At 36.2% G+C, this 12111-nt stretch overlaps 2 protein-coding genes across 3 annotated transcripts in view; both read right to left on the bottom strand.

Annotated features, from left to right (window-relative positions):
- Positions 1 to 12111, bottom strand: part of ATGRIP (Golgi-localized GRIP domain-containing protein) — a 236648-nt gene that overhangs the window by 22302 nt on the left and 202235 nt on the right. The window lies entirely within an intron of this gene.
- Positions 668 to 6602, bottom strand: LOC149541211 (uncharacterized). Its single transcript, XM_089802218.1, has 5 exons — positions 2923 to 6602; positions 2643 to 2795; positions 2105 to 2504; positions 1553 to 1952; positions 668 to 1434 (listed from the first exon to the last, which is right to left on the bottom strand). The coding sequence occupies exons 4-5, from the start codon at positions 1896 to 1898 to the stop codon at positions 797 to 799; spliced, it is 984 nt and encodes a 327-aa protein (XP_089658344.1). The 5' UTR covers positions 1899 to 1952; positions 2105 to 2504; positions 2643 to 2795; positions 2923 to 6602; the 3' UTR covers positions 668 to 796.

Genomic DNA, 12111 nt, shown 5'->3' with positions numbered 1-12111 from the left:
ACGTCTAGAATGTTACAACAGAGAATGAACGTCCTCTATTGCCAAAAGAAGGGAGTGTGATTCACACATCCAAGCTCTTATCAAATGCAAGTCATAATCATCCGATACAATAATCCCATGCCCAACAATGAGACTTTTAGCCCTATTTATCCTTTTCTTCATCCTTCTAGAAGGAACTAAAACATTAATTAATTGCAAGAGCTAGAAGCTTCCTCCTTCCAATAATTAATGCATTCTTAGAAATCCCTCCCTAGCAATAATTAATTAAATCATGAGAAGCTTTCGTCCTTCCAATAATCAATACATACCCTAGAAGCTACTCCCTTATAAATAATTAAATACAAAGTCACCTTTAAATTAAATGACTTTATAAGAAATTAATTTAATGTCTTCTTATCCTCCACTTAGACTTTGGAGAACGTTAAGGCCAAAAGATAGGATCATTACACGTGAAGACACAATAACATCATTAAATAGAAGATAATTTGATAATAATGCACATACTTAAAGTTAAAACTTAAAAGTCAAACATCGATTACATAAGTACAATACTACAAACTTACAAAGGTAAATTGCTAAAAGTAAATACTATATTACTAGTAATTAAAGTCAAACTAAGATAAATCCATGCAAACCATCAAAATGTATACGTATTATCATTTATGCATTATGAAATCCAACACATCAAGATTCAATAGTCAAAATCAAATTCAAATGTTCCAAATGTTGATCATATATTAAGTTAAATTGTTAAACGAAAAGTTAAAACAAGACTATATGTCTACAGCTATGGCTCCTAGTCAGAGTCCTCATCATCATCCTCATCCTCAGGCTCATCCTCATCGTCATCGTCATCCTCATCCTCATCCCCAACCTCAGCCTCAACCTCAGGCTCAGTATAATCTATAAAATGCCTCTTAGTAAGGCGTCTAAGGTAGGTCCTGGATGTCTCAGTAGCCATAGCATCAGCCTGTGAGGTGCCTCTAGGATCAACTATACTCTTTGGCTCTGGCTCTGCCAATGTCTGTGAGGTGCCACTAGGAACAACTGGAGCTCTTTGGTCCTCTGCTGCCATAGCCACAGCTTTAGCTTGGCCCTCTCTATCTGCCTGGTCAAGCCACTGCAGGTCCTCATCATCAAAGACAGGATCAGTAGCCTCAGTGATCCAATCATACTTTGGATCAACCTCCTCTAGAGTAATCAGAGAGGTGTCACTATCCAAAATCTCCCTGATCCTAATGTGCAGGTTGTAGTGCACAAAGACTAGACTATTCATTTTCTGCACAAACAACCTGTTACGCCTCTTCGAGTGGATGTGCTCAAACATGCTCCAGTTGCGCTCACATCTAGAAGCGCTACTTGGCTGGCTCAAAATGCGGATGGCGATTTGCTGAAGGTTTCTGGTTGAAGGCCCAAACATTTGCCACCATCTATCTGAATTTTGAAAAAAGGAAAACAAAAAAATATTAGTCTCATTTCAAAATTTGAACTTTAAGTTTAAAGCTAGAAATTTAGAAACTAGATTGTATAAGGCTTAAGCTGCAATCTTTACCTGGCTGCAATTTTGTACGACCTTCTTTGCAAATTTGACTTGAAAAAATGGGCACTGATGCATTATTATAGGCATCCATCTCAAGCAATATATCTGTGGGATTAGGGGACATCTTCGATATCACTGTGTATAGGCCACTAAGAACCTCCTCATCTGCCTTGAAATCATCACGAAAACGGTATGTCGGATTGAGATAATAGGCTGCTACGTGGATGGGCTTATGAAGCTGATTTTGCCATCTCCTATCAATTATGTCCCAAATAGGGCCATAGTTTTCCTCAACTCCTACATATTTGGCCTTAATAATCTCCTTGACCCTATCCATGCCCTCATAAATGTAGCCCATAGAGGACTTCTCGCCATCAGCAACTCATAGGAGGGCTACAAGGGGCTCGGTGATCTACAAAACAATTAAACAAAAAAACAATTTAGTAAATGATGAAACTTTGCAAAGTTGCACAATGAAAAAAAATAAAATATGTATGAGATAAATTAATTTATAAAATTTTAAGACTTAAGCCTTTAAAATTTAAAATTTAAATTTAAAATTACCTCCACAATCTTCGAACATGGCTCCCAACAATCATCATCATCATAAATGCATTTTGTTGCATCTATACCTGCAGGGCTGCTAGCAAAGGAGGAGGAACTCCATTTTGGACCAACAAACATGCACCTCAACTCTAACCTTGTACTCAGCAAGAATTTTAGTGTGATAAAGTTAGAGGCAAATCTTGTGATACCAGGACGAGCCAACTCCTTTCTCTTCGTGTATTTCCTCATAGTGCTGAGGAGCAAGGCATGATTATAGATGAACTTACAAAGATTTTTGGCCTTGGTAACACATGATTTCACCCATACAAGCTTGCCAATATCCTCTAACATGAGGTCGATGCAATGGGCCGCGCATGGAGTCCAAAGATTTTTGGGTGTCTCTCCATCAATAGTTTTCCTGTAGCAATTTTAAATTAGTTAGTAAACAATGAAAATTTTTGATGTATTAAAAAACTTTTAATTTTCAAAATTTAATAAAAAACTAAAACAAATATTTTAGAAGTAGAACTTAGAAAGTTAGATGTTAAAATTTTACCTACAACAACATAATTAGCTGCATTATTTGTCACCACTTCGACAACACTGTCTTCCCTCACCTCCCTTATGACCTCCTCAATAGTCTCACATAAGAATTTTGCATTTTTCACACATGAGGAAGCATCTATGGACCTCAAAAACATGGTGGATCCTGAAAGTGAAAATTAAACAAAATAATTATCATTCAAGAATCAATACTCAATAAAACAAAATTTTCGTTATTCAATAATAGTATACATTAAATTTTAGACTTCAAGAAGTAGAGCATGATGGTGTACCCCTTTTGGCTCCAAATCTTTTTGTGGTCTTCCAACTCAAGTTTCATCTCCTCAACCATATCTAGCAAGAGGGATCCACTCAACTCATCTTCAGTGGGGGCTTTGAACCCCGCACCACAGATGGAAACTGCATCAATCATCCCCTGCCAATAAGGAGTCCTATTACATTTATAAAAACATTTTTATTAGCATATTTCAAATTTTCAACATCAAGTTAAAAGTATAAAATTGAATATAAATTTTAAAACTTAAAATGTAAAACAATCAAATATAAATGAAGTTGAAAACTTGAAGTACCTGGCTGCTATAAATGAAATGTCGCAAAAAAACCAAAACTTGCTAATTGCTCTTACTCCAGCTTCATGTATCTCCTTATTCTAGCCCATGCTCTCAAGTGAAGGTTGTGCACCAGGAGTGGTACACGGTACAAAAAAGTTGTCCAACTTACTAGATTTTCTGACTCTAGGACAAAAGGTAAAGCCAACACTACTAGAAGGGGCAGCAGCAATAGTATCACTAGAAGTGCAAGGAATAGATGTAAAAGAAGCACGAGCAACAGAAGCACTAGGACGATAGAGGGGACAGGAAGAACCTTCTCCAACATAGCCTATTGACTCAAAAACATTTGCAGATGAGCGTTGAAGAGAACTAGAACCAATTTGAGCTAACTCTTCTAATTGTTTTCTTTTAAATTCTTTTTCTTGTTCATATTTTTCCAAGGCTACATAACAAAAATGTTGAGCCCCAACAAATTGCAGCTCCACAAGGCTCAGTATCATGACCACGTATGCTAGCAATATGGTATTTTAATCTATTTATCTCCCCACTATTAATGGTTTTGCAAAATAGGCATTTTGTTTGAGTTCTCTTTCTGCCCGGAAATTCTATGGTGAACTTCCAACACTCATCTTTTTTGTTGCCTTTAGAGAGCTTGGGTTTTTTACCTCCAAAAGCCATTATGACTTAATTAAGGAAAAATGTAAAGGTTGCTGCAATAAGACATTTTAGACCAAATATTACCGTTTCAACATTGCATTTTATGAAGATCTAAAGTTATAAAAAAACTCATAAACAAACAAAAAAAATTCATGCAAAAAACCCATAAGCATAGACAAAAAAATCATCAAAATCTAAACAATCAAGTCTTACCTCTTTCAAATGCTTTGGGAAGTGTTGAGAAGAGCTCCTATAAACTCCTTGATGATCTAAATGCAAGCTCCAATGTCACAAATGCAAGCTTTTCTCCTCCTCCTTTCAGCTAGTTGCAAAACAAGAAAACTCTATTTCTCTTCTACCTCTCTCTCTCTTTCTTCTTTTCACTATAGACTATTATGGGAGCCCTTTTAGGGTTATGAGTGAGAAATGTAAAAAAAAAAAAACATTAAAGAAACTTGTAAGAATTTATATTTTAATAGCTGGATTTAGAGCCTGTCGCGACCGGGTCATGCAAGTCACGCGAGTCACTCTCTGCTCACGAGTCACGAGTCATTGTGACTCGGCAAGGTCAGTGCGGCTCGCTGATTCGCATGACTCGCCGCGAGTCATGTTACCCTAACACTACGTCACCTTTTCAAGCTAGATTGCAACTATCTATAAAAAATTCCTAATTCTTCCACCTCGAAATCTTCTCTACAAATTTCTTACCCATAATCTATGGATATGAGTACTATCTCTCAGATAAAAACCAAACTGCTATAGTCTTGGAAAAGCATAATTGCCCTCGAAAAACTTTCGCCACGCCTTCTAGGCTTCTAAATGTTCCGCTCATTTTAGTTCTATAATTTCTTTTATTCTCCTTAGAATCCACTTTCGAGAAAATAAACCCTAGACCCTTAGAAGAGTAGAGGGCAAAATCCCCTACTATCTATAGGGCTCCCCTCCTCATTCTGACAATAACTGCATGAAACTTGACAACTTACTCTGACTTTTGCACATGACTCTCGACGCAAGGGTGGGAGGCTATAGATTAGGCGATTGAAACTATCTAGAGACCAACTATCCATATAGGCCAACAACCCTCTATATCTAACTCGACCAACCGCCAACTTGCTTGCATTAGGGCTGGAAAAAGCTATGATTGGGAGAGGGATAGGGGGTGAATGACATGAGGTGAATGGCCCGAAAGAAGTTCCATATAGTTGTAGGGCAGATCTATCTAAAAGCCCACCTACAACAATATAGAGGGGTGGAAGCACATGTTACGTATAGAAGAATCTGCCTTTAGAAACAATATGTCGACCACTTATAATAGTAGGGGGATTATAAACACTAGAAACAATCACTACCATATTGCACTCTTGAATGATTATGGCATTATACGAGGTAGAGGCCCTCATCTGAATCTGGATGCAGTATATGAACATGGGACTTGCTACAAATGGAGTCATGCGTGGCATCCCTGAGCATATATCAATTCAGTAGAAAGCAAACAGTGAATTTGATAATTATTGTAGAGTGCTCGCTCAATTATTGAGGGTGAGGGCACCTAACTACAACTTCCCCCACCCTGCCCCAACATCCTACTATTCTAATAGGCGATTCCCATTCAAAAAAGGAGGATGAGTGTTGTAAGAAACTATTGGATCCCATCCGAAAAAGGAGGATGAGGACCATAAGAAACTATAGGCTCCTAGCAAAACGATAATTATTTCACTAAATTTTACAAAATGCGGGCATATTTTAACTCCACGGCAATAATAAAAATGCACGGTCTAAGGAAGAATCAAGGGGGCACAAAAATGCCCATCTTGATATAAATTAAATAATGTACCCATCATTAGAAATATATTCTCCAAACTTTAGAATAGTCTAAAGATCTAAGCCTCATTTATATTAAACTTTATTACTTTCATCGATACTATAGTGACTCAATGGTATATATTAACATCAACAAAATATGAGGGCCCAACTGTACAATTTCCTAAAGTATCAGTTTGAATATCTACGGGTAGGATCCGCCTTCGAAGCTTCGAGCCAATCGATATTTGTAATGTATGCACCCAACTTTAAAGAATTCTCCTTACCTTAATTGGGTCCCAAAAATTATTTCCCAATAAATAATAAAGTTCCCAAACTTTATAGCACTCAAATATTTAAACATTAGCAATTCTAATGAATCCGGCCACTCAAAAGATTATATGCTTATCTCTTGCTTGGCTAAAATATCAAAAGAAAACTCACAGTAAACGCAATAGATTCAAACTTTACTATTATTTGAATATTGAATGCCCCGCTTCAAAGTATTGCAGCTCTACAAATCCCTCTCCTCTCACTCAAAATATAGAAAAATATTTTGGCCTAATAGAAACATTGCTTCCAATTACAGAGGAAAGTGAAGACCTTTAATTCAACTGATTTTGTTGTTTTTCCTCAGATAAAAAGATATTCCACAATTTTAACAATGAAGTTCCCATTTGAATAATGTGATTACGAATGTAAATAGCTTTAAAAAATTATTCCCAAAACATTGATAATGGTTTTACCACTCTTCTCAAATGAGATTTCTAAAACCACTGATTGGTTGGCAAGACTATAACTTGTTTTTGACAAAAAAATTCTCTATAACTTGTTTTTGACAAAAAGTTTTTGTAAATGTATCACTGATAACACTTCACAGGCTAGCAAGAAAACTAACTCTAATACCATTGTAATATCCCAAATGGGTATTTTTCCAATATTCCTCACACATATTTTTAGGAATGTAAACAGCTAATTCGTGTCATAACTTTCAGCAATGATAGTCTCATAAAATAATATTTCATTTCAATTTCCAGCGGCACATATATAATAACCAGCAACAATATGAATTTTCCAAAATGAATATTACAATCAAATCTATAGTAGACTAACAATCATCTCCAATTCTACATATAGAAAATAATAGTTAGATTGGAAAATAGGAAATTAAGTTCAAGCACAAGTAAGACACTTGATATGTTGTCTCCACGGACAATGGGTTTTCATCCATCGTCTTCCAACTAGAGGGTTTCCATTGTCAAGCTAGCTGAAGTTGTGCTTCCAAATCTTCAAGAGAAGAAATTTGAAGCACAACCAAGCATGTTGAAATGAGCTCCTCTTTCTTCTTTTAAACACAACCTGGTGACTTCATATTCTCCTCCCCGTCTCTTCATTTTTGTTCTCTTCATCTTTTAAATTGTCATTTACTACTTAAGAGAATAATATAGCCTTATAATAATAAAGTGACTTATTAATATGCATTTTAATTTAGAGGTCACTTTATTAAAACTATGTAATCTCCAAACATTAAAACAAATAGCCAATTGGGCTCTAGAAACCATGCATAATAGCTCGTCGAAAAGAATTGGACGAGATGCCCCATGTCCAACTCTAAAAGCCAAAAATGTGGAACCCTACCGACTTACAATAAATAGTATCTGGAAACCCTACTAATTCAACTTCGATCTGCCTAAAACTTAAGATGCCTATATCAAATCTCACATTGATCCTTGCAAAATCCTGGTTAGCCCACGGGACCATTGTGAAAAGAGCTAAGGACACATTAGGAAATAATGGCCTAGAAAAAGGCAACATTACAAAATATGTAGAGAGTTGCATAGAAAGATAGTAGTCAAGGGACAAAAGGATTAGAGGCTACCTAGATAAGAAAGAAACATGAGGCCAAGGGAGGGTAAGGTGAGTGTGTGTTGATTTATAGATGAAATGTAAAGATCTTAGAACAAAGAAAGAAGATAATATTTACAAAAAGAAGTGTGATAGTGGTTTTATAAAAAATAAGTTAAAAAAATTTACCAACAAATGCTCAGGAAGAAATGAGCAAAGTTTGGGCATCAAAGGTTTGAGTTTTATAAAAAAAAATGGATTGAATGTCAGAAGTGCATTAGATAGGATATAGTTGGGCAGAGAGAGAAAAAACATGCAACAACAAAGAATCAAGAAGCAAACAAGAATGTGCATAGAAAAAGAAGGAATTCTTGACCACGGTTGGCATTAAAAATTTAAGTTCATTTTTGTAAACAAAGATTGTTAAAGATAGTTGAATCTTGATACCAATATGAGAAATTTGCTTAATGAGAATGAATGAAACACTTAGCACTCATTGCATCTAGGTGATGCTCACAATCCTCCATGATTAAACCACTACTCATGAAATAGGGGTCAAGTTTGACTCAACAATTATAGAATTGAATCCTAATAGCAATATCACAATTTTGCTTGTTATGGAAAATATCTCCTTATCAATTGATGAGCTTAAGGAGCTTTCAAATGAAAGGATCATTAGCACAACACTTGTTGAAGGTTTTACAAATGGGGTTGCAAGCAGAGTGGGTTTAAACATGGAGGAAATTTTGTAGTCAAGTGCGCTCAAGATAGAATAGTACTAGGATGGGTGACCTCCCAGGAAGTCTTAATGTTTCAGTCGGAGGGAGGTGTTGATGCACGACGATTCGTGGATGTGTTATGATGTTGCATGGGTGTTGCAGGAAGCATAATTCTTTCCTACAAATGCGTCAAGATGCTTGGGAGACCATCCAAAGAGAATTCAAAGAGCATCCAGAGAGCACCCAACGATTTTGAGTACCTAGCCAGTTACGTAACTTAATAAAACATGTGTTTAATATATTTTATTATTATATTTTTCTCCTATTTGCCTCAAAACCCTAAAACAGCCCTAAAAGAGGCCATTCATTGCTCATTCTTCTCATTTTGTTTGCAGCTAGGCTCTCTTCTCATTTGGTCTCCATTGTGGCATTTCCAAAGCAGGGTCACTATTTTTGAAGACGATCATTCGTAGGGTGTCTATTGAGGTTACACAAAGGACGTCTAAGCATCTAAGGTAAGCATTTGATCCATTTCATGAGCTTTTTAGTGATTTTTTTTAGATATTCATGAATTTTTCAAGTTTTGGAAGAGTTTTTTCAAGTTTTTTCCTTTTTTTTTAATACGGAATGAAGGATTAAGTTTAGCTAGCTTTTTTTAGTATTTTGTATTGTATAATTGCACTTGTATGTTTCATGTTCATAGTTTATTTAAACATTTCTAAGTTTATTTTTTTATTTTTTTATTAGATTGATGGTTTCGATTGTGCAAGAATGGCCACTACTAATATTCAAAGTTCAGCAGCAAGGTAAGGTGAATGAAGTGATAACTTTAATATTGATGTGGCATTTGCATTATGGAGACACACCACAAGATTATTATAGGTTTCAGGAGGTGGGTCTTACATTTGGAAATACAATGTATGTCGTTAAACCATTCAACAACTCATATTCTCGAGTCAAAGCTCGTTTTATGAGCCCTATTGGTAAAGGAATAGCATTGTGCAAGGGAAGTAAAGATGGAAAAAGGATGAGTGATGCACAGTTAGCCGGATTTATAAAAGAACAAGAAGTTGCTGATCGTTTAGTGATCACATCCAAAACAAGGTTGTATAAACCTACATCCACAAAGAGAAAAGCAAATGTACCCACCGATCATGTTGCATCCTCCAAACATCCATTCTTGGAAGTGTGATAGGGAGATGAAGAAGTAGAAGTTATTATCCACAAAGAGGTCTATTGGATCAAACATTCAAAATGGAGCCAAGAGAGCTTGCTGATGAAGCCATTGCACATTGCTTTTATGCCAATGGTCTTCCTTTCAATTTGGTAAGATTGCCATATTGGAAGGAAATGGTTGCAGCCATCCTTAAAGCATCATCTAACTACATTAGCCCTGGGTTTGAAAAGGTGCGCACTATTCTTTTGCAAAAATAAAAGATTTCTATAGACAAAGCTCTTCAACCAATTAGGACATCTTGGAAAACATTCGGTATAAATTTTGTGCCTGGTGGATGGAAAGACATAAGAAACCGACTATTGAATAATGTGATTGCAATGTCCCCCAAAGGGGCAATGTTTTTTAGGGCGATTGATTGTGAAAGACAAGTCAAGGATTCACAATTCATTTCTAGAATGCTCATTGAGGCAATAGAGATGGTGGTCCGGGTGGTCACAGATAATGCCAAGAATTGTAGGGGTGCAGGTGCTTTGGTTCAGTCTTGATACGGCCATATTTTGGGACACCATGCACTGTACACTCTCTCAACTTGGTCATGCAACAAATTGGCACCCAAATAGATTCGGTGAAGCAAACATACCAAGAGGGAGAGGAGATACAAATGTTTGTGACAAACCACCATATGTCACGATCCATATTTAGATCATTCTCCAAGTTGGAGTTGTTGAAGGTAAATTTTCAAATTGTAATTACTTAGTTTCGTTTGTTTATTTATTTAATTTTGAACAAGTTTTATATTCATGTTCAATTATCAAATTATTTCTTCTTTATAACTTTTCTTTATATTTGTTGTCATATTGTCAACTTGCTTAGGTTGATGAGACTAGATTTGCATCTCATCTTGTTGTTATGAGACAACTCCTCAAGGTGCAATCAACATTGAGGCAAATGGCTATTTGTAACCAATGGAGTGTATGGAAGGCTTTAAATTTAGAGAGAGCCTTGAAGGTCAAGGGTATGGTCTTGGATAAGCATTGGTTGGCTCATGTGCAATTTGTATTGGATTTCACCGAGTCTATCATGACTATGCTACGCTTTGCTGATACAGATGCACCTTGCTTGGGGGATGTGTACGATGGCATGGACACCATGGTAGAAAAGGTAAAGCTTTCCATACAAGCACATGAGATTAACCCCACAAAATGTGGAGCCTTGTGCAATAACATGGAGGTAATCATTCATCATCGATGGGAGATGATGACTACCCCATTGTACCTTCTTGCATGTGCCTTATCTCCAAGGTACTATAGCCAGGAAATACTTGCTATGTTGGATAGAGTTGCACCATGTGCAGATGAAAAAGTTGCTACTAGGTACTACATTGCATTTGCAAGACTCTTCCCAGATGATGAAATGCACAAAAAGGTGAGGCTAGAATTTGGCTTATTTGCTTTAGGATCAAAACTTACTCCATATGCAATAAATGACCAAAATGACATGGGAGCTATCACATGGTGGCACACGTATGGTCAACCATTCAAGAATCTACAACATCTTGCAATCAAGATCCTCTCACAAGTAAGTTTTCATTTATTTTTTATTTAGCAATTGTATTCTACAATTTAGTGTTTAACATTCTTTAATTTGCTTTTCATTTGTATGTTTGATTTTATGAACACTATCTAGGTTGCAAGTTCTTCTATTGCTGAACAAAATTGGACTACATACTCCAATATCCATTTAGTGAAGCACAATCAGTTGGGCTCAAAGAAAATTGAGGACTGGGTTTATATACATACCAACTTGCATCTTTTATCACATAAGGAGGATGGATACAAGAAAGGGTCAACCAAGCTTTGGGGTGTAGCCCCTGAATGTGCAAGCCTAGATGCGACACTTCAGGATCTTACTGTGATGACAGACGATATTGTTGATAACATCATGGCACTTGCATCTAGCACAATTGGAATCATGTTTGGTTCAAATGACCTTGCAAGTCTTGCAGCAGAAGGAGATGATGAGAATGTAGAGTTTTTTGAGAATCCTTATGATTTTGATTGATTGAATTTGATTTGTGAATCTTGAGCCTTGACTCTTGATTGATCAACATTGAACCATGAACTATGTTTTGAATTTGTAATTCGAATTGCATTGGAATCTTGATTTTGAGTAATTTACTAATTAGACATTATTGTTATTTCAATTTGAACTATCAATGGTGAAGTATCATGCTATGGAATGGTTTATTTTTGTATATTTCTTGCATTTCTTTCTATGGAATAGTCTAGACATTAAGAATAAGAAGCTATACATACATACATACATACATACATACATACATATATATGTATATATGGACGCACCCAAACACATCCAAAAGCAAAAAAAAAATCCATGCATAAGCACCTTGTACCCACATCAGCATCGGAACCAGAGATGTAGAATTTGTTCTTCGAATGGTAATCAATGAGTCTTTATCTTTAGTCTACAACTTCAATGTAGATCGCTGAGAATTATCCTGAGAAAAATATGCAGATAGCTGGGAATTAACCTGCAGAGGGAAATATGCAGAATGTTGGGACTTGTATTGTCATGTATTGATATTTGTCTCCAACGATCTGCATTGAACATATATATTTTTGAAGAGTCATGCCTCAGTAGAGTCATGACTTTGGCCACATAGGGTCATGCCTGTGCGGATGCATAACTAAC

The sequence above is a fragment of the Cupressus sempervirens genome, chromosome 9, assembly GCF_028749045.1.
Source record: "Cupressus sempervirens isolate cs-2001-9-10 chromosome 9, ASM2874904v1, whole genome shotgun sequence".
NCBI classification, from domain to species: domain Eukaryota; kingdom Viridiplantae; phylum Streptophyta; class Pinopsida; order Cupressales; family Cupressaceae; genus Cupressus; species Cupressus sempervirens.
The sequence above is the reverse complement of the archived record's forward strand: the minus strand, read 5'-3'. Positions and strand labels throughout refer to the sequence as shown.

Coding starts and splice junctions, on each gene's coding strand:
- LOC149541211 (XM_089802218.1), bottom strand. CDS start 1,898: ATGGGCTACATTTATGAGGGCATGGATAGGGTCAAGGAGATTATTAAG. Junction 1,435..1,552: donor TCGTACAAAATTGCAGCCAG/GTAAAGATTGCA, acceptor TTCAAAATTCAG/ATAGATGGTGGCAAATGTTT.